General features: G+C 43.8%; 1 protein-coding gene across 3 annotated transcripts in view; it reads right to left on the bottom strand.

Moving 5' to 3' along the window:
* LOC108882986 (protocadherin-1) overlaps window positions 1-23,536 on the bottom strand; it is a 75,911-nt gene that overhangs the window by 26,226 nt on the left and 26,149 nt on the right. The window contains exon 1 of one of the 3 annotated variants that reach the window (XM_051072581.1): window positions 17,988-18,725. The exons of 1 other annotated variant lie outside the window; for it this stretch is intronic. Coding sequence is in view for 1 of the 2 variants with exons in the window: in XM_051072583.1 (XP_050928540.1) it covers window positions 4,914-5,396 (483 nt within the window). In the remaining variant the exon portion in view is untranslated. Of the gene's footprint in view, window positions 1-4,913; window positions 5,681-17,987; window positions 18,726-23,536 lie in introns of those variants that run through there. One more of the 3 variants, XM_051072583.1, reaches the window with a different exon arrangement.

Genomic DNA, 23,536 nt, shown 5'->3' on the forward strand with positions numbered 1-23,536 from the left:
CCTTGCGACATACGTTTGGGTCCTACTGAGAAAACATAAAAACTAACATGCTGTTATGTGTCAAACACCATAAATATTCAAATTTGAGTCCTTTTCCACTAATTTATGTCAATTCATAGACAAAACTGATGTTTCGCTGCGTGTTTCCATTATAACCTCAGTTAAATTTTATTGACTATTTAGATTCTTTGACATACAAAGAGCCACGACCATTAGTAATGCAACACTACAAAGCCCTTTGTGTTTTCCTGAAGGGGAGGAGTTTTTTTCTGCTGTGTGTGAAACATAAAAGACTATCAAAGCTGAGTGCACACAACAACATCTAACGGCCATGCAGCGGGTCATTGGCGTCTGATGGGCAGATGAGTGAATGTTAATGTTCCTCTCATTATCAGAAAAGCCCGGCTCCTCGGGGCCATTATGAGGCCAGACAGGACAGACCAACATCGGCCACGGTCCGGCTTCGTACGCCCAAACCCAAAGTAAATGGAGGTAATTAGTCAATTAGGAGGTACTAGCAGTCAGCAGAATGTCACTTAGGATGTACTCATTAGGATGCCTTTCTATCTACACATCTAATACTTTTTAATTGCGTTCATTCAATGCCTCAGCTGCTGTGAGGAAATGTAGGTCGGTGTGTAGTTTCAAATGAACTAGTTGTTGAACAGCTGATTTAAATGTCCCAGGTGCTGCTGTTTCAGCGTTTCTACAGTCTTCACCTGGGACTTACAGTAATGTAATTAGGGTTTTTAAATTTTAAGGCCATTTATTCCTTTAAAGCAGAGCTGGATCTGAGCCAAGCTTGCACTCAGCAAAATAATCTCCTAAAATTTAAATCCTAAAAACATTGGATTCTTAAAAAAAACACAGGAAATAAAATCTGCCAGAGGGGGTGAGATTATTCGAGCTTATTCAAACAAACAATAAAATTCATGATGTTTGGGCCAAGGACACAGAAATCTATTATGAAGTGGAGTGGTGATGCCAAAGTTTTTAAAGGAATACTTTGACATTTTGGGAAATACACTTGTGTGCTTTCCTGCCAGGATTAAGATGAGAAGATCAATACCACTCTAATATCTGTTGGTAAATATATAGCTACCACCAGCAGATGGTTAGCTTAGCTTAGCATAAAGACTGGAAACGGGGGAAACAGTTAGCCTGGCTGTAAGAAAAGAGCCTAACAGCACCTCTAAATCTCATTAATTAATCTCATTAATTGTGGTTTTACGAGGGGTTATGTACAGGACTGTTTCCTGGCCAGGAGCAGAAACTTCCACAAACCAAAGCACTCAGGTTTTTCTACAGATTAAAGAAAAGTGATATAACATGTTAACAAATGAGCTTCACATTTCCAGGCTACATCTGCATCAATTAATCAATAGACAGAAAATGAATCAGCAACTATTGGACTAATAAACAAATACTTCATCAATAATTATTCAGGAAAACACGGAAAATACTTGCTGGCTTTTCTTGGTCTTACATTACTATACATTATGTTTTGGTATATTTGTTGTGGGTTGGACATATGAGGACGTTCCCTTGGCCTCCTGGATGTATGTTTTATTGATCAAATGATTAATCGATGATTGTGAAAATTATTTCCCCTGCAGAGGATCAATAATAGGTCCATCCTTTCTTAAACTAATCATTAGCTGCAGCCTCATTCCAGTCTACATGCTGAGTTAAGCTGGTATCATCTAACATTTTCAGGAATGGCGCGTCCATAAAAACCATGAGGTCTTAGATTATGTTAAAGAGTCAGTGCGGGAGAGTATCTCACACAAGCATTGAAATGAACATTTGAGGAGGAAATCGGGGTTTAAAAGGTTAATGCAGCCGACAGAATCTCTGAGGGACTTTCCTTTTCCACAGACTCACTTCATACTGCCACATAATAAATATCTGGTTTCCTGCCTGCTCAGGATCACAGACTGTGACAGACCGTCACCGGCACTCGGGGGTGACCGTGGAAGTCACTGATCCAAGTCAAAGAGGTTAAGGTTAAAGAAAGCATTAAAGTGAAATTATAATTTCTCCCTGCCCATTGATTTCCTTTCCTCCGGTGTGGCTTTAAGCAGCAGACATCACCAAACAGCGGTGAATTATTGACAGTTTCTGAGAATTGTGTATTGAACAGTTGAGCTGCCGGAGCACGGTGCCGCTGTGATGAAGCCAGAGCTGAGCTGGCTGCTGTCCAAGGCCGCTCTGTCCAGGCGTACAGCAAATATAAACACTGTTAACAGTTAACCAGCGAGACCAACTGGTTCTCTCCAATGAGCAGACCAGATTTTCTCTGTGTCTCAGCCCACAGTAAACCTCTAATTTCTCTTCTCTTCTTCAAATTAAACCATCGCTTTTTATCCTGCTCTCTTTTCCTTTCTCGGAGGTTTCAGTTCATTCCTAAGAAAACCAGCTCACAGAGAGATAATCCATCACAGTTAACATCCTGTCTGGTTTATTGTTGACTCAGTTACATTATAATTACAATTTCCATAGTGTGGACTCTTGGAATCGTTTTGGGCCGATTCTTTTTAGTTGATTAATCATCTGATTGTCAAAGAAATATTTAATGTTTTATTGCCTTTTTTTGGAAATGAGTCATTAGGGATAATGACAGTCAGATCTCTGTCAGTTCTTTGTTTTTTTAATGAGCTCTAGATTTGAGGAGATCCTTCGTCTGAAAAGGGACAATAACACTGGAGGAACAATGTGACCGATTTTTGCAATCATCTAATTCATCAGTCAAAGAACTCTCATCATTATTAGTCAATTAAAGGCCGTGAAAACCTTTATTTCCCTCAGTCAGTTTGTTACTGTGAGCGATGTCCTGAACACACAGTTAAAGCTGGTTTGGTTATTTCACAAGAGATTTCTGCGTTTTTGTCTCTGGTTGCTTCTTTCTTCAAATAAGCAGAGAAAAAAATCAGGTTCAAGAGGAATATCTGAATCCAAATCAATCAAATCTGATCAATCCATGCCCCAGCAGTCCCGAGTTTGTGATAAACAAACAAAGAGTTTTTGTTAACGTCAACTTTTGTTGGCTGATTTATTCATAAATATTTGAGTAAAATGTCTTAAAGAAAAGTCGACTTTAGTGGGGCTTTCAACTTAAAACTAAAATTGAAAAACTACTTAACTTTTTCCAGGGTTTTTTACCCTCATCTCAAGGTCTTCCACAGCAGATTCATCAACTTCCTCATCATCCATCTGCTGATGAAGGTCACTGTGAGAAGCAGCTGAAAGCTCTAATGATTTTTTTTATCAAATTAAAAATTTACAACAAGATAAGCAAAAGTTTGTGGACGGTGAGTTAAGATTTTTTTGTCCACCTACTATTTCCAAGGTCATGGATGAACTTAATATAAATGTTTTAACTTTTCTTTCCTCGTCTTTAGGGACATTCAAATGTGACTTCTACTGCAATAAACTGACACCAGTTGCTGCCTGGTAGGTGGAAAATCAGATGGCTTGGTTTCAGAATAGAAAAATCAGTTAAAATATGCCGAACGTGTCGGTGTACTCCTTTAAAGAGCGAGTCAAAAGGCAGGGATATACATGTCCGTGCCGCCATTGGACGATTTAAGCAGGTCAGGGTCGTCAGTCAGAGATGTCCCGCTGCCTCTAAAGCATCACTCCTCAAACGCACGTTAAGTGAAATGAATTCTGCGGCTCTCTGAAATGCAATGAGCCACATCCAGAGCAATAATACCAATAAGCCCCGTGGATAATCTCATGACTGACTCAGATTAAGTCATGCACGGCTCACTGGAAGGCTGGCTGGTCGCACCGCAGTCAGGCGGGGAAGGGGAGCGGGAGGAAGTGGAGAGGATGATACACTGAGGTGGGTGGGTTTGTTGTGATGCTGTTCAACCAAACTGAAAACCTTCCCGCTCTGCTCTGCCCGCTGACGGCAGCGGCGGCGGTACGTGGCCTCACCCCCTCCTCCTCCTCCCGGGCAGAGAGCTCAAAGGTGAAGTTGAATCAGTGGTTAATATTTGACTACAAGCAGCGATCCCACGCCCTGCTTCACCTCCACCGCACCATCTGTCTGTACGGATAATTGAGCAGCGTATTATGTGCAGTCACTGCGCCATGTTGTCCTGCAGCTCTCAGTGTTATCATCAGCAGCAGGGGCAAAGGTTCCACTGCAACGTTTGGCGGACAAGAGTCCGAATCCACCGCTCAGACACCAACAGGGACAGATTCATCCTGAACGAAACTCAGAGAGGTTTCCGTGGAATATTTACTCAGGTTTGATACTGAGGACAAATATTTGTTCGATGTCGACTGAATCCTGATGTGAACTTTAATCCACAACTGAAACACGGCAACCTGTTGATTTACAGTTTTCCCCTTAAATTCCCCTTAAAGTGGTTTAAGGATTAAAACCTCCAGCTGGAATCATTCTTACCAGTGTCATCAAACGTTTGGATGTTTGCTGTTTCCTGTACGGGTCAAATTTCTAATTTCTGTGTTACACAATAACTTTTACACCATCATTAGTTATTGATTAACTTCCTGCCAATCACTTTATTAAGAAGTAGGTCACAGTTACAGTCACTAGTCCAGATAAAATGAATGAAAATGAAGATGGTTAAACTACTGACAAGCTGAGAGTCATGATGGAAAACGTCCTGTTTCTGAGACTAAAAGTCTTTTTCAGTTATTATTTTCATTATTGATTAAGCTGTTGAGTATTATAATTATTGGATTAGACATTTGAAATAATCCAGTTGACGTTTTGTTTTGATCGTGGCCAAGAAAACCAGCAAATATTTACCTTTGTGAGGCTGAAACCACTGACTTCTCAAAAGTAACTCAATAGTTGCCGATTGATTTTCTGTCAATTGACTAATCAATTAATTGACTAGTTGCTTCAGGTCTGCTGTGTGTGTGTGTGTACTGACCTGCAGTACTGAGTGTCCCAGCGGGCTGTTCTCCGGCAGCTCGGCCTCGTAGTGACTCCTCTCAAACTTTGGGGCGTTGTCGTTCTGGTCTGTGACGGTGACCCGCAGCAGGGCGCTGCTCGCCCTCGCCGGCTTCCCGCCGTCCACCACCCGGATGTTCAGGTCGTACGAGTCCTTCTTCTCGCGGTCCAGGTTGCCCATGACGACCAGCTGCGGCAGCTTCTCGTCCGTGTCCACGGCGACCTGCAGGCTGAAGAGCTGGTCGGCGTCGGGCCCTGTGCTCAGCGAGTACTCTGCCACGCCGTTGGTGCCGGAGTCCCGGTCGGTGGCCATGGGGATGGAGAAGAGGGCGCCGATGTGCGTGTTCTCGGGGATGGAGAGGGTGAGGATGGGTGAGGAGAACTGCGGCGTGTTGTCGTTGATGTCCAGCACCTCGATGCGGCCTTCGATCAGCCGCGGCCCCGAGCCGATGCCCTTCACCATGTCGGTGATCGACACCTCAAACTCCAGGAAACATCTGTCGCCCTCAAACAGATTGCGGCAGTCCCTCAGCGTCTCGCGGTCGATGGGGATCTCGGTGGTGTAGATGTCGCCGGTCTTGCCGTCCACCCTCAGGTATGGGGGAACCCACCTCCAGCTTGTAGAGGTGACCGGTGTCGGGCAGGCCCTGGTCGGCCGCCAGACTCCCGATCAGCGTGTTGGGCGGCTGCTCCTCAGGAACGCGATACAGGATGTCGGTGGGCGCGGCGTTACAGGAGACCAGCAGGACAACCACCAACAACAGAACCTCCCACCTCAGCGCCGCCATGTCTCCACCCGACAGCACCGCTCTGAAAGAGATGGAGAAGACAGGTCAGTGAGGCCAGCCGTCACTGCTCCTCCAAACACCGAAACACCAGAAAACAGAGGGTTGACCCAGGATCCACAGAGCTGCTGCTCTGCCAGATTTATCCCGCAGTCTTTCAGAGATAGATTGTGAAACTTGTCTCCTTGGACCAGTAAATGTGTCCCAAACAGATCTGAGGGACCCGAAGGTGACAAGGTTTTGGGGCTCGGTCTGGTCGCCGGCTGCAGTGTGCAGAGAGCAGCCGAGCAGCACAGAGTGATGACTCCCTCCTGCTGCCAGTCGGCCGCTCTGACAGGAAGACAAACCAAGCGCTGCTGCCGGCGACACCCGGGCAAAAACAGTGACGGGAGGCAGCGAGTCAACGAAAACAACAGCTCCGTGTCATTACCCGCTGAGGACAAAGTTCTGTGTCATATATACAACCAAATATGAACAAACACAGCAACAGACATCTGACAACAACAGGTGATCTTTGACCTTCAGGATCACACAGCAGAAAAACTTTATTGCATTCTGGATTCAGCAGTATTTACTTCACTGTATCTGTCTTGTTTGAATGTGACTCGTCTGTTGTCTGCTTTAAAGAACTAAGATCGTGTTTAGTGGAAACCCGTCCAAAGTCGTGTTTGCAGAATCACAATGCAGAGAAAACAGAGTCTGCTTTATCCAGCTCTTCCTCGTGTACTTTAAGGGGTGATGAGATACATAAACAGCAGAGTAGGGGTCAGTCGGGGCCTAACAGCTTATTTCAGAGTAAATCAGGTCACAACTGACTCATCAGGCTAAAGTGGCTGCTTTGGTTTCCTGCCACAGGAATAGCACGCTCACTGAGAGTGATATCCTCAAGTTTATTTAAAACACTAAACAGAAAACAGTATCATTCTTAAAGGCCTGCAGACGTTGTTATTATCTCATGAGGCTGTTTGTAAGAATCATGAACTCAGATTTTAAATATTGATAATGAAGAAATAAGGACGTTTGTTATCCATCTGCTTTGTCAGAATTTAAGACATAAAACTGATCATGTGATGATGTTTGGGACGATCGTGAACATCCTGACATCCACTCCTATTTAAATGGTTCAACATATTTTACCAGTTAAAACTTTGACGTAAGAACTTTTCTGATTTCAGACGACTCCTCGCAGACTCCCTGAAGAAAACTGTTCTTCCCACTGAGCTGTTCAGATGTTTTCACTGACAAACTGACTCTTCACCTGATGTCTGCTGTTTCACTGCCGTGCTACGTTTGAGCCAGACTCCTCTAGATACCAACTCTTTCTTCCTCTCCACCTTTCCCTCACTTTCTTCTCTCTGCCGAGTTTCTCGGCTGCAGGTCGCTGAGGTTAATCTGAAGAAAAAAAGTGTTTTTTTTTCTCCTCACGTCCTTGATTTGGAGAGGAACACACACACACACACACACAACATGGACCAGCATGCTGAGCAGGAAGCAAGAAGTCCTGACGCTTTCCTCCTCCTCATCCTCAGACTGTGTGTGTGTGTGTGTGTGTGTGTGTGTGTGTGTGTGTGTGTTTGTGTGTGTGTTTGGGGGGAGGGGGGGGCTTGTATTTTCTGAGCCCGTTAAGTCTCTTACAGAGCGAGAAAGAGAAGTCGAGCCTTGTGCACATTCATCCGGTGACATGAAGTGAATCAGCGATCTGAACTCTCCCTGCAGCTTCTGTCGTCCACAAAGAAAACATAAAGCCGTGTTAATAAAGTTATTTGAACGCCAACTGACCCCTCACACACCACAACACCTCCTCTGTTCGTCTGTGCACAGAAAATAAAAGTGTTACACATCAGAGCGTCACGGTGATAACAGGCTGCAGCAGAGTTCTCACTGTGTCTGTGCTTCTCTACAAACTCTTTCATTGAACAAACATTAAATGTTCTCGGTGAACAGAAGCAGCTGTACCTGAAGAAAAAGAGTCTAAACTTGGCTGAAACAGTCTGAGAGAAGAATTAATAACAAAACACAAGGACACAGAGAAGAACTGAGGGTCAGTGAGTTTCAGATGAATTCAGATTAAACTGTATTTCTCATTTTTTACCTTCACAGAATCAGAGTTCATGTGCATGACAAAAACTACGTACAATTCAGTTCAGTGGATCTTAATATTATTGAATTGTTGAGGTTTAAATTTATCAGCTGATTAATGTCATTCATGTTTTTACACTTTTAACTTTATCCTGCAGAAAATACAATCATTTGTTTTAGTTTTGTTTTTAAAAGTAACTGAGCTGAAACTTTTACACTGGTGTTGTTAATGTTGATTAATGTGTAACTGTCTCTTCTAAATTAATAACTCCTGTGCTGTAATCAGCACTGGAGCTCTGTCACTTTATTAAGGAATAAACTGAACCTTGATCCGTGAAGATTTTTCCTGAGTGTGAGTTCGCAGTAACAGTGAACAAAAGAACATGTCTGTTAGAAAACTTCATGGTAAATACGAACACTACAGTTTGTTCATGAGTCTTCTACGACTGTGCACAGAGTTAGTTGAGACATTCACAGATTTTTTTGCTTTTCTCTGATGTTTTATAGACAAAAGATTTAATTTATTCATCAAAAAATAATCAGCAGATTAACTGATAATGACAACTGCCAGTTTCTATATTATATTGATTATATTTCTATATTTCTGTGGTGCGTCTTTGACCACCCTCGCTCTTTCTAAACTTTTAACTGGAACACTGGGAGGAAGAACATTCAAATGACCAAAACTGATCTCTGATATCTGATCAATTAATCAATGACTGTTGATCACAGACCAGGACCAGGTCTGACCAACACCCACAGTCTGAAACTGATCCGGTTTACGATGAGAACCTGAACAACGGAGGCTAAAAGCAGCAAATGTTTGCCATTGTTGTAGCTGTTGTTCGTCTCAAGTGTCGACTCCCTGCTGTGACACACACACACACACACACACCTAATTACCCCTGTGGTGTGTGTGCGTGTGTGTGTGTACAGATACAGTATGTGTGTGTTTCTTTTCTCACATTTTCCTCCAGAGCTGCTAAATACCCCAAACCACCGCCGACCTCTGACCTCTGACCCCCCCGCCCCCCCGAGGCATTCCACACGTCACCGTGGAAACGGAGCTGAGACAACACTGCACGCTGGCCGACGTCCAGTCTGATTCAACGCCGACACAACACAACAGTCTGTCTGCACAAAACTACACCAACCAGTCACACACAGAACCACAGTCAGGCTGATCTCAGTTCAGTTCCACACGTTTGTTCTCTTGTGTATTTACATGTAAACTGGCTCCTCTGCTCCGCCCTGAAGGCACAGTTTGTTTAACAGTGACCTCATGTTTTGCCAGCAGGTGAAAAAATAAATCAGGAAACACATCACGAGGGAGAGAGAAGGAGGCTCGAAGATTCAAACTAAACACAGTCAGATTCAAACAGGGATATCTTAATCCTGGGTTTTAATACAGATTTAGAGCTTGTTCCTCACCTTGAGGAGTTTATTTAACAGATCTGGTGTCTTTAGAAAGTTTGGGATCATCTCCAGATTTCAAAATAAAGTTGTAACATATGGAGTCGCAGCTTTAAAAAAAAAAACAGCTCCTGGGTCGTGAGAGATTCAGGATCTAAATTTATCTCAGGGTCAAACGTCAAGAGAGCTGAAGCAGAAAAATCAAAGTGCAGTGAATTCCTGTTTGTGCACGAACACACGTTGATATGTTTGTTCACATGTAGTGTGTGCTGTGGAAGTGTGTGCTTTTGTGTAGCTGTGTGTGTGTGTGTGTGTGTGTGGCCTCCTCAGGGACGGTGCCGGGTGAACCAGAGATCGTCCAGCTCGTCCTTTTTCCCACAGTCTGAAACGTTCTCACCGACCAGCCTCTGTGTGTGTGTGTGTGTTTGTGTGCAGAGAGGCCTGTGTGTGTGTATATGTGTGTGTGGGGGTTGGTTAAGTACAGTAACATTTCCATGTGTGATGAGGCGGCAGCGACCGCTCGACTCCCGCTCACAGTTGTTGTGTCTGACTCACAATAGAAGAGGTGGAGGGCGTGTCCGGACAACAGGACTCGTCTGTACATCACAAAGCAGCTCAATGCTCCTGTTACCACCCACTGAGTGTGTGTGTGTCTCCATGTTAATGCCCCATCTGCATCACACAACTTAACGACTGAACGACATTACTTTACATTAGGTGGACGAGCTACAGAGTTACAGCTGCCCCTGAACACGCCTGTAAACACAGCAGAGGTTTGTGTCACACTTTATCTGAGTTCTTCAATAAGGAAAAAACTTTACGTAAAAACACTTAAAATCAACTCGAGTTACAACAACCAATCAACAAGTCTGACAAAACTCAAAGGTACAAGAAAGAAAACCAGCAAATATTCAGATTTGGATCCAGAGCAGAGGATGGAAGCAGCGACTTTACCTTTAAAATCAATCACTTATTGAACTCACTGCCTGCTCTTATCAATCACGTACTTGGCTTATAGGCTGAGCTGGAACATAAGTAGAAATTCTGATCCATAATACAAACACTTCCCTGAGCTGAGACTGATCAGGATCAATGAAGCTGATTAAACCTCTAATTCTGATGATACACATCAAACGAGGACATTCGCACAACAAACCATGATTAAACACTTTTAACTTCACTGCTCTAAATGACTGAATTACACCTTGATCCTATGAAACCAATTTATTTGACAGAAATAAATGAAATCTGTCACATTTGTTTGTAACTTTGTTTAGAGAAAAAGAAGCAGAAAGCTGCTCACAGTTCATCCTGCTAATTAAATAAATACCTGATAAAACGCTGCACATTAATCCTGTAAATCAAATATTATTAGAAAACAAATCATCAAATCGATCAAACCTCTGCCACACACACACACACACACACACACAGCAGCAATAAAACAGCACACGACCCTGCCACAGGAGAAATAATATAAAGTGGACGACTGACCTTCAGATTGTTTCTACTGAGCTGATTAAACTTTAAAGATCCCAGGACCTGAGCTGCTGAACTTCTGGCTGAACTGTGCATCTGCTGCTTTAACCCCACGCATCACCCCAAAAAAAAAAAGATCCAACCAATGAACAGCCCCTCCTCCCCCGTCCCATCGAATCAAACTGCCCGGCTGTCTGATTCTCTATAGGACAGGTTCCTACTGATGTGAGGCAGATCCATCCAGCTGCTGATTCACCAACATCCTCTCTGTCCTGACTTGAGGCCTTTTCACAGATGAAGCTGAAGCTGCACCGCGGCCGGTTGGGGACATATTTTTTTGGGCGTTTGCAGGACAGTTTGAGGTCCTGGTGGAAACACGACCGCCGCATTTGAGGAGTCAGAGACCAACTAAACTTCATTCGTGGATCGACGTCATCGCCTTTTCACCACGCAGGAAACCCATCACAGAAACAACAGCTCGAAAAATAAACTGACGTGCGAATTAATCGCTCTCCTCAAACTGCAGCAGCTGTAGTTACCAGAGAAGAAATCAGGAAACTGAGATGGATTTTCTTCACTTTCCTATCAGAGCTGAAACAGCCTGACGTTAAAGAATAAAGCTGAAGGAGCTGAACAGTGTGAGGTAAAGTCAGCTTCAACATCAGTCTGCTGCTCTTTATTTGAACTAATTACTGAAGCTCATTTCCACTGAAGCTGTTTCTGTTGCGACAGAAACCAAACACAAGTCAGCGTCTGTGTTACATAAAGGGTTGAACAATCCCTGGTATCATGTTTAATTCCACTGATGTGTTCTGTAACCACACAGGAACATTATCAGACCAATTAGAAAACATTAAGCTATGAGAGAAATCTGGCAGCGCAGCAGCCGGTGGCCAGTTTCCAGACTGGAAACCAGTTCTCAAAGTTTCTGTCCCGCACACACCTGCACACACACACCCAGGTTCCCTATATAAACTACAATAACCTGAATGTCCAGAACTGTGTGTTGGCACACATACCAGAGCTGGCCTGAATTAAATATCACACACACACACACACACACACACACAGAGAAAATCAAAAGATGCTTTGATGTTTTCAGATCTCAGATGGACAGGATGTTCATGGTTGAGGTGAGTTCTCTGGACAGTCCAGTGTGTGTGTGTGTGTGTGTGTGTGTGTGGGGTCCCCCCCCCACCTCCGCCCTGTAGCACAAAGAGGATTACTCTATTCACTACCATTGTTTGAGGCAGATTAGCACACACACAAACACACACACATCCTCCCTATTCAGATGCAGCAGTCGACTGTTGCCAGAGTCTTTCTGCCTCCTGACACCACCTGTGTGTGTGTGTGTGTGTGTGTGTGTGTGTGTGTGTGTGTGTGTGCTCTCACGTCTTCTCATGAAAAATGACAGATGAAGGAGCGAATCAGGGGAAGAACACGTTGACCGAGAAGAACCAGAAGATCCAGACTAAAACTGAACCCCTGGAGTTTTTAAACTAAACCGGGACCAGAAAGTCTCCATTTTAGACGCTCAAAGACTCCGGAGTACCGTGGACGCCGGGCGTAACCATAGCAACAGGGATGCATTTTAAAGCTATAACAAGTCTCAACTTGTGGACAGAGTAGTGACGACCTGAATCAAATCACATCACTGGAACCGTTTTGATTCGAGCGCCTGAGACTCTGAAACTTCAGCTTCTCGTCTCGTTCATAAAGAAACTTTGTTTTCTTCTGTTTTGTCCACGTTGTTCACATTAAGATAAAACAAATCTTGTTTCAGGACGATGGGACTCCACAAACACTTCTACAGTGGTATTACTAGAACATCAACAGATTATCATTGATATCCAGGTTTTTTATTTCATATCTAACTTTGAGAAGAATAAACACAGGTTTCTACAAACTATTTCCTTCATTACACAAAAGACACAAAAGTTTAAGTTGTTTACACCCAAACAGACGTACGACTTCACTGAACTAAAAACATCTAAAATCCACACCACGTTGATTAAAATCATCTTTATCATCGACTCGACAAATGAGAGTTTAATACCTTTTAGTTTGTAGACTGGACGAAACACCTGAAGAACATTTTCACCATTTTCTCTCATTTTCTAGACAAAAGAATTAATATTTAAATGAATTTAATAAAGTCATTTTGTACTAACATCACTGAGTAACAATCAGTGCTGCTCACACTCACACTGCATCAGTCATAATAGTTTTCATACCTCCTGACACACCTGTGCGCCTCCACACAGGTGCAGGTGTTGGGTCATGTGTCATGGATTGTGAATGACACATTGTGTACATACTGTGTGTGTGTGTGTGTGCAGCAGTGAAGGTGATCAGGCTGCTGTTACTGTCAGACAGGAAGCTGCAGATTAACTCGCGCTGACTCACTGGTTTTTATGGTTTGGTGACTGGTTTCGGTCACGGTGTTGTTGTCTCCTTCCTGTTGCTCTGCCTTGCTCAGAGGCACAGTGGCAGGAAATCTGACTGGTCGGGGATCAAAACGTGTGACCTTCTACTGACAGGATGTCTGTCTAACCTCTGATCCACACACACACACACACACACACACACTGATCCTCTGGCAGCGGCAGCAGTAAAAGGGGATTATGGGAGTGGATGGCAGATGAACAGCAGGCTGGAATAAAGTAAAGATCAGGCATCATCTGAACGCTCTTTCAAATCCACAGCAACATATTTATTCCACACGTCAGACTACGGCAAGAGCACGAGGACAAAATGGAAACAGACCACAGCTGCACGGACGACCTGACCGAGTCTAACAGCGTGGAAAACCACCGCTAACATGAAGATACAAAACACAAACTGTTCATGTTTCAGTCTCCAACATGCGATTAGAGACAGATCAGAGCAAACACAACCATCAACATTTAAAGAAAGAAAATCGGAAAATAAAACGGCTGCTATTCGATATTTTTACAATAAAACACAAAATATTTTTGGTGAGAAAATTTAGCTGAAAAATAAACATATAAAAGGAAGAAAACTTGGATTAAATCAGTGTTAACTACGGCGGCTCTCAGAGCCAAAACCTTCACCAAAACCGGAATGTTGCAAAATTCCTGGATTCGCACCAAATTTGAATGATTTCACAAACTGATATCAACCGATCAATCGGCAATAAACGAACATCAGATCACTGTATCAATCAGATGTTAAGATATTAAACACACATGACACAACTTCAGCTACTAATACTACACAAAGAGCTTTAACAATTCATCCATCAACCGATTATCAATTTTTAAAATTGATTGGAATCATTGAATCGTTATAATTATTGAATATCTCTTGGTTTTGGACCGTTGGTCGCATTAAAACAATGCACGGATGTCGAAATGGGAATTTGTAATTTAGGTTTTCCACCATTTCCCAGACAAACGATTGACTGATCAATCATTGAATCAGTCGTTAGTCACAGCCGAGCTTCAGTCTGAGACTCAAAGAAACTCAACAGTTTGACAGATCAGGGCTGAAACTGTAAAAAGACCAATCAATAACTGTGCTGATAATTAATCATTTCATTTATAAAGCAAACATGTTGCTCTTCACTTTAAACAGAACATCTTCGGTGTTTGTCACGATTCTGTCGTCATGAATCAAAACAAAAAGTGAAATTAATAAATGTATGAATTACATACAGCTCGGTACGAACAGCTCGGACGCTCCTCCAGCTGTTCATGCACCAAACACTGGAAACACACAGAGCTGACGGAGTGAAATGACACCTGCTGCTCAGAGTGGGAGCGAGTTTCAAACCATGGACCTGATTTTAACCCGATTCTGACGCACACAAGAAAAATCAAAAAATCAATACAGCCCCATTTACAGCAGGAAACGACGACGTCTGTCCATCTGTCCCCACCACGGACAGACACGTTCAGATGACACGAGCTGTGGATGTTTATGATTCCCCTCAGGACAGTTTCTAATGATTCTGCTGACCCCTCCACCCTTTCATTGTTTTTAATCTAAGCTACCAAAACGACGACAGGAGCCTCAGGTGAACGGTCGATTTAATGTTCGGTGGTGGCTACGTGTCTTCCACACCAACTGCACAATGAATCCTCTGCATGTTTCTGTTTCATTTACAACTAAAATCAACACATGTATCTTGCATTAAAGAAATCCAGCGTCTGGTTTAGTTAAATCTTTTTTTAGCGTCAGCATCGGGTCAAAATTTCCACTCGTACACAACATCCCAGGCGATGAGCTGTGACTGTATCGTGCCCTGCGTTCCCCTGTGACTCCCTGCCTTATTAAAGAGTGGAGCATGTTTCCCACAGTGTGCTCCACAGTCAGTGCTGTTACACTGATATGACCATTTATGGGTTTCATGATGGGGGGGTGGACATAACTGACCTCTGGTTCTTTGGAAAAAACAGAAAATAAAAAAAGAGCTAAATGGAGCCGTCACCTCCGCACTCTTCATCCTAAAATGGAGGTTGAAGATATTAAACGTGCATCTACTGTCTCTGTCTTTATATTCTGCGCAGCTAAATCTGAATACCTCCATAACACAGAAATAATGGATGTTTGGGCTTTTTAATCATAAAGGTCTGGATGTTTTCACCTCCCCAGACCTCCACAAATCAGGAAAATGAAGCAACACGAGCGACCACAATTCAAGACACTGAATTGTCCGTCCACAAATTCTCCTGAGATTCCAAAGACGTGACTGTCACTTCCCACAAAAAGACGTGAAACGAGATCTTAACACTTGAGCTAATCAGCTCTGTCGTTTGGGAGAAAGGTGACAGAATATAACTGTTGCTTCTGTGCATCACTGAGTTTTAGGTTCGCTCTCGCTCGTTGTCAAACCTGAACCTGAAAGAAAGAAGGAAAAAAACTGGGGGAAACCTGCCGTGAAAAGTCTTAAATCGGAAGCGTGGCCACCTCTTTTTCCGCAGAGCAGGAATGTGAATGTGTGTGTGTGTGTGCTTCCATTTCACACACCAAACCCATTTCCACTCTCCCAGCTCCCATTTTAATGACGGGCATTAACAACACGGCTCGCTCAGATCTCCAATTTTTACGCAGAAATGTGCAGAACGGACTCTCGTCGACCTCCCCTCCTCCTCCTCCTCCTCCTCCTCCTCCTCGTCTTTTTTTCCTCCTCATTTCATCTTCTTCCTCTCTCCGCTGACTAATCCTCCACCTCCCGCCCCCTCACCCTCCCGCAGAGCCGTGGATGACCGTGACGTTTGTTGTTGTTTTATCTGGAAAAAATTGGATGGATGCACCTCCAAATTAGAGGAGGCGGAAAGGAATACCAAAGCCTGGTATCAAACCTCAGACCTCGCCCCTCGCCACTGCGGCTCCGGTGACAGCGGGGCCTCGCCGTCCACACCGGCCACAAACCTCTGAGAGAATATCTCCAGCTCAGCCACTGCTGCTGCACAGTAAATCTGAATATATGTTTACAGTGGCAGAAATCAGAACACAGGTCTGATCTAATGCACAGGGGGAAACCTCCAGTTTGACCCGAAACCACAGCCTGAACCTTAGAGGCTTTAATGAGCTGCTTATGTTTGGAGAACATTTTTCTGACAATAACACAAAGCAAAGATGTTGAACTGCAACTTAAAGCCACAAGTAACAAGGCTACATCTATTCCTTAAACCAAAACGCCTGCTTCACATTTGCATTTTCACCAGAAACACCAACGCCACAGCAGCGGACACTGCTGTTACTCCAGGAAATACACAGCACCGCTCAGCTGAGCCCCGCGACGTCTCTGCCGAGGCCGAGTGCGACTGTGGCGAGGTCTCAGGTTTCAGAGAAACGTCAGAGTCATCAAAGTGTTTCGCAAGAAATGATAAGAGCGGGGCGACATGGGTAGTAAGGAATGGGGGTCAAAGGTCAAGCGTAGGAACAGAGACACACCTGTCTCCCATTAATGAGACGCCACCAGAACGTTCACGCAGCGTTTAGAAATGACCACTGCAGCGGCGTTTACTACTACAGCCCGCTCTCTGTCAGGGGAAGGCAGATGCAGTTTGCATGTAAATACCCGACTCCCCCTCCCTCTCCCTCTCCCTCTCTCTCTATCATGTAGAGCAGGTCGAACGCCCACCCTCTCTCTCACCCTCCACCACAGCAGAAGGAGGAAGGAGGGCTGTAAAGCCGGAGACCGGAGGGACCGGACGGACTGGATTCCCTGCTGGTGACACACGCCTGCTCGCTCGGCTGCGGTGGTTATTCATCATCACCTGCTCCCCTCGTCCAGCTTCACAGTTTACACTGAAACTCAGACGCCTTTATTTGGACTCCTGCTCATGTTAACAGCACATACAGCAAAAATCCTGCTCCCACCTCAGGGGGTGGTGGGGGGTAAACATGGAGGGAGAGGGTGTTAAATTTGCTGCTACAGGTGCCCAGGAGGCCTCAGGTGCAGGGAGGGTGTACAGAGAACCAGATATGGAGAGAGATACGCTCCCTCGCCTGTATGACTGGTTTATGAGCAGCCTCAGATGAATGGACTGTTGTATCGTTGCTTTAAGCAGCCCCAGGAGTCCCTGAAGGCAGATTAGCTCTAATATTACAGTGGGAAGACAAACCTCTGATTATAATGACGAGCTTTTTTACTGCCATTTTATATTCTTCTCTACAGACCGAGAGTCCCTGCAGAACTCTTAAAGCCTCGGATGGAGCCATAATGAAACCCCACTGTGGTGATGCTCCTATATGCACTATAGGGAACCGTGCACACAGCCGACTGCGCTCTCCTCCTCAAACGCATTACACAGGATTACTGTAGTGATTTTTCAGTTTCAGAGAGGTTAGGAAACCCGGAGTGACCCACAGGAAGCTGTATTTTATTACTGACAGACATGGGGGTAATGGTGAGGACGGAGGGATCGATACGGATCAATAGCACTGTGGTGTAATATAGGTAAAATACCCATCAGAGGAGATTAGACGCTGAATATGATCATTCAATCGCTTTAAATTGGTTTATTTGACCAACAAGTGTTTTAAAAACAGCTACTCGATCGTTCCAAACGCCTGACTGCCTTCACAGATTTATCCTCCATCGAGTATGTGTTTTTTAATTAAGGCACAAGTGCTCATCCAGGAGAAATGGAAGATAAAGTGAATATACTCTCTGTATCCTCGTGCGTAAAGCGTCTCCTGCAGAGCAGCACGCTCACCGGAGGATTTAGGTGAAAACATCTGAAGCATTAAACAGAAATGTTGTCATGTAGAGATCTAGGGAATGAGATTCTGTGCGGACCGGTTCTGTGAAGAGTTCCTACCTGGACCGGGTGAGAGCCGCGCGGTTCCCCAGCTCTGAGCGCTCCAGCCCCGGCTACAGGCTCCGCTCCTCCTCGGTACCCAGACGGAGCCGCTCCAGACCTCCGGGAAAAAACCCCGAAATTAACAATCCACAACGGCGAAAAACACCTGGAAACAAATCAAACAATCCAGTCGGACAGGCTGGGTAATTATTCCTCCAATCCCTCTCAAAATTTCTGTCCACTTTTTCTGTCGTGACCAGCGCTGCGCGTCGACCCGCCGGTCCTCTTCTCTCTCTCCGGTGTAACGGCTGGAGCTGGAGCCCGGCAGCCGGGGGAAGACCCGTCCGAACAGAGGGAGGGTCACTCACTCCCTGCTACTCCGTGAAGGGGGCGAGCGTTACCACCGGGCAGTCTGTACCGACAGCGGCAGAAGCAGCAGCAGCAGCAGCATCCTCCGCTGATGGCACGCTTGGGGAGGTAGTGGGGTGGAGGTGGATGTGGATGTGATAGTGGTGCAAGCGGACGGAGCACCGGGGGCGGGTGGAGGGAGAGAAAAAAAAACGGGGGAAAACGGTTAAAAGTCACCCAAGCAAGAAACACCAGGTCCGGGAGTTGCCAACAGCGGTCGTCCGGTTAGTTTCCACCCCGACGCGCGGTAACCGCTCTGCCGCCACAAACTCTGTCCGCCTCCCGGTCCAGCGCGGCTGCACTGTGTGTGATGAGAAAGTGGAGTGAATCCAAACGACTGCGCTCGCGCTTCTCTCTCTCTCTCTCTCTCTCTCTCTCTCTCTCGGTCTCTACCAAGCTCCCCCCTCCTCCTCCCTCCCCCCCACCCTCCCCATACACTCTCTATACACTATACCGTGGAGGCGGAGCGAGCATCCACCCCAACAACTAACTCTCAGCGGATTTCCCAACATTTTCTCTCATTTTTTTTCTCTTTACAAAGATGTGACTTCTCCTCTGTTACTATTAGAGAACACCCGGGGCCGGAGCGCGTCTCTCTTCTTCTTTATTACCGTTTAAACTGTGTGTGAATGCGGCACCGGCAGGTCGGAGCCACAGGTTCGAGCCTCCAGCACCTCCTAAAATTCAACAGCTCATGAGTGAAGCTGCGGTTCCGGGGATGGAAACGCTCTTTAACCTGATGTTTGTCTTCACATTCAAACAGTCAGAGCCTGTTCCAGCCGGACACAGTAAATAAATGCTTCTTTCTGTTTTTCTGTCACCTCTCTACCTCTCTTTCATTATCTCCCTATGTCTCTCTCTCTCTCCCTCCCTTCCTCGCGCGGCTCCGTCCTGCCTCAGAGAGGCTGGAAGCTGCCGTCTCTCGCGCTCTGAGCGCCACCTACAGGCGACAGTCGGCACGTGAGCGAGGCAGAGCTCGAGCTCAGCTTGGAGCACGGGCTTTCCCCGCCACTGTGGAGCAGAGGCAGCAGGGGAAACAGAACAAAATGGAGTCTGTAGTGGAGAATACCGTGGTATTTATTGGACGTTGTGGCTGTTATTACTGCAAGAGAACGCAGCATGAGGTGGATGGAGGCTGTTATCCAAAGCTCTGATACCACACACAACACATATGGATTCTGGTTTTGCATATGGCTGCTTCAGTTTCAGTGCATCTGCTCAGTGGGCCAATCGAAATGCATCATTCAGAGAGAAATAAAAAGACCATCTTTAAAAATTCACCTTTACCGTTAATAAAATCTCCATCCTGTCAAGTGTTTACTGCTTTTCACTGAGTCCTGCACAGATGAAGTGGAAATAAAGCCGGTGCTCTCTGAACATTTCAGCCTGTTTTCATAAGTGATGAGTGTAAATATAAAGAAACGATGGAACAAGAAAAAAATAACAATCAAACTTGGTTTTTAGAAAACATTAAAAACAAGTTGTGGCTTCAGAGAGTTCAAAGTTCAGGAGGTAAAATGATTTAAAAGCAGACGTCTCGTCCTGCAGCTCTCAGATTATAATCTGATGTTTATGACTGAAATCACCTGTTGTACAGAAACACTGGGAGCTGCACTGACACTGTGATTTACTGCACAGGGAGAAGTACTCAGATACTCCCACTGTGCAGAAATACTCGATTACAAGTCTAAAAGTCGCAGCATCAAAATATACCCAAAGTACCAAAAGTAAAAGTACTTATTATGCAATAATTGATTAATTAATCTGTTGTTCTGTATCATATCAGAGGATTATAGTAACAGACAGTAGCAGAAAATGGTAATACTGAAGTACAAGTACCTTAAATCTGTACTAAAGTACAGTACTTGAGTAAAAGTAGTTAGTTACTTTCCACCAGAACAACCTGTGCTCTTACACCACTGATATCAGGTCACAGACTTGTCTGTGTTTTGCTCCTCTAAGGAAAAGTAATCTAGTATAAAAATACTCTTCAGTCTTCCAGTTAAAGTACTGTAGTATTACTGTAGTATTACTGTAGTATTGCTGTACAGGGGGAAACCATGAAGGGACAGAGTGTGAAGAGTTGTGAACAAAGTAACCAAAGTAAAAGTACAGACTTTGAATGGAACTGGTTACATTAATGTTTAACGCCTCAGGTTTACTGAATATGATCTGAATTCATCACATTAGTTTAATATCTATATTCTACTGAAGCAGAACATCAGCTGCTCTTTGTGTCAAATCTCCTTTAACACCTTAAATGTTTTAGTTTGTTGTTTCCCCTCTGAAACCTTCAGGTGAGACTCTTAACACTGACCCTTCCTTTCTTTAATAATGAATTGACTGTTCAGTGATTAAATTGTCAGAATCCGGTCCATGTTCAGACATCTCGTGTTTTCTGACCAACAGTTTATTATCAGGAAATAGGAAATATTCATATATTTATTCAACAATTAATCAGTGATCAGTATGGTCAGCTATTAACTGATTAATCAGTTCAAAGACTCATGGGTAATGTAGTTTGGTAAAAACTAGTAGTTCTGTTTTTTAAAATGATGAATTTATTCTAAAAACACGTCAAAGAAGAGACTGTACTGACTGATTACTGTGTCCAACATCTGCCTCGTACCCATCATGTTTCCATAAATACATCTGTGAGTCCATATGCTCACAAACAGCCTGTTGCTAACGAGCAGCTCCAGCCTCTGGGCTAGCGTTAGCTGGCGTTAGCCACGTCTGCATTAGCCTACACTGTGACACTGCTTCCTAACTAGCTGTGTATTATTTCCTGATCTCTGCGGCTGTTAGAAACATTAATAGCAGCCTGTAAGATGATGAATTTTTTCCTTTTCTCTTGACATTTCTGAGCAATATTTACTGTAGCTGTGCTGCTGCCTGGCTAATCAAGGTCTCTGTAAATAGCAGTTTGTAGTTTTGGTTAATTACAGAGACGTTAACATCACAGAAGTGGGAGGGTTGACGAGCGTAGCTGCAGCGTGTGCCAGGATTCACACACCCTTTATTCACCACCACATTCCTGATGAAAATAGTTCATCCTACAGCAGCAGAGGCAGCGGTGGTGGAGTTCACCGGCCTGGCTTCCTCTCACATGGTGTTTTTGTTTTTGGGGTTTTCTACATTAGAGGGCTAGTTTGGATTTTTTGGGTCATTGTTTCTGTGGTAACATTTTCCATCTGGCTTGTTTACATTTATATCAAACAGCAGCAGCTCATGTTCACAGGCGTCGCTCTGCTGCCTTTATTTGAAACTTTATTTCTTCTTTTCTCTACTTCACTCAGATAAATGTGTTTCACTTTTGTTGCGGAAACTGTAAATATATCCCAGGGTACAAACGGAGGACACACAGTACATACTGTAGATACAGTTTGAGAGACAAAGGTGATTTTGTTTTCCACTCCAGCGCTCCGCTCATGGAGCTTTAGAAACATTCCTGCCACAAGAAATGTTTCAGAAATACAGCTTCTTATTTCAAATCTCCATGAATAACATTTTGACTGTATTTTTCTTAAAGTAATGTTTTTGCAAATTTTAAAAAACTACCTTTATATACAAAACTAATCTGCAACAGGAAAACACATAATGTTGGAGTCACTACAGGTGGATGTTTTCTTCTTGGTTTGGATATTTTGTCAGAATCAACATTTCTTCATTGTGTCAAGTTACTGTAAAAATCTAAATGTTTTGTGGCTGTGTTGAGTTTCTCCTGAGTGAGTTAGCACCTAAATCTAGAGGAAATGAGAAGTGTTTCCTTCAGTTATCCTTCTTACCATTCAGATCATCATATAATCTAAGACATACAGGACATCATCTCTTCTTTGTTCTCCTAATCTCTGAAGAAACTGGTTGACGTACATTTAAATTTAAAACCCCATGTAACTCCCTGACATATTTCCATATCTTATTCACACATAAGATATGCAAATCATTTGCACCTTTTGTTTAAGTGCTTGTAAAATATGTCAAGCTCTGTTTATTTATTTATATATTAATGCATTTATTTATTTCCTTATTTGGCGTGTTGTGGCACAAGGGAATCAGATGTTTCCAAAAGCTCTCTTTCTGCCGTCCAGTCTAAAACACAACCCGGAGTTTTCAAACTAAAACGAGGAATTCCCAAAAGTCTTAATTTCAGGGCCTGGAAAACTCTGGAGCAGTGTGGACGCCTCCCCTGAACCTGAACCAGGAAATGGTTCATAAATCTGGAGCCGCTACAGGTCACTTCTCTACGCTGCTGTAGTGGAAAACAAACGTCAGTAACATCAGTAATCAGCAGGTTAACGTTCAGGCGTCCACACACTCAGACTCACACGGTGAAGAACCGGGATAAGTAAACGGTCACATCGGCCTTTTCAGTTTGTCACAGGGGAAATTTTTAATAACCGTTCCTTCAAATGAGTCATTTGTGCTCTGAAATTACAAATCATTCCCTGAATTCCTCATTTGGGACTCTTTATTTTTTACCTTTACTTTGGTTCTTTGTACCATCGAATTACTTCATTCATTCCCTCAAATTAATAATTCAATAATTAATATTCTTATCAGCTTCTGCCCCCCCGCCCCAGCCCCCTGACACCTTCACTTTGGATTAATACACTTTAACTTTGTTGAAACTCTGATTGGATGTTTCATGCAGAAATGCTCTCTGGGACTCGTAGTTGACTTTTTTCATAAAGTAAAAGTCCTGGACTTTTTTTTCTTTTGTAATCATTGGAGCATTTTTTTCTGTTTTATGATTAATGATGATTATCTGTGGGAGGACTGTTGTTTTTATATTGTGATAATCAGCTTAATTTCCTAAACAGTCTGAGGCTGTCTTTGTGTTTCCTGTTCACATGTCTGTCTTTCTGCAGGTATCACAGCTTCAATAAGACAAAATAAATCTGATTTCCCCCTAATTACATTAAAATGCAAAAACCTACAGATGAAGACAAAGACAACTCATTCTCCTTTTTGTTTTTCAGTCTTATTTCTGAGTGAAAACCCTGGTGCTTTGTTTCTATAAGTCTGAATAACTGCTTGTTGTTGAAATTAATTATTAACTTTATAAAGGGACGTGGTAATTCAGACTCTGAAGATGCTGTTTACACATAAAAACAACACACGTTCACTGACTTTTATTAATTTCTTTCTTTCTTGTG

This window comes from Lates calcarifer, linkage group LG8 (assembly GCF_001640805.2).
Source record: "Lates calcarifer isolate ASB-BC8 linkage group LG8, TLL_Latcal_v3, whole genome shotgun sequence".
Taxonomy (NCBI): Eukaryota; Metazoa; Chordata; class Actinopteri; family Centropomidae; genus Lates; species Lates calcarifer.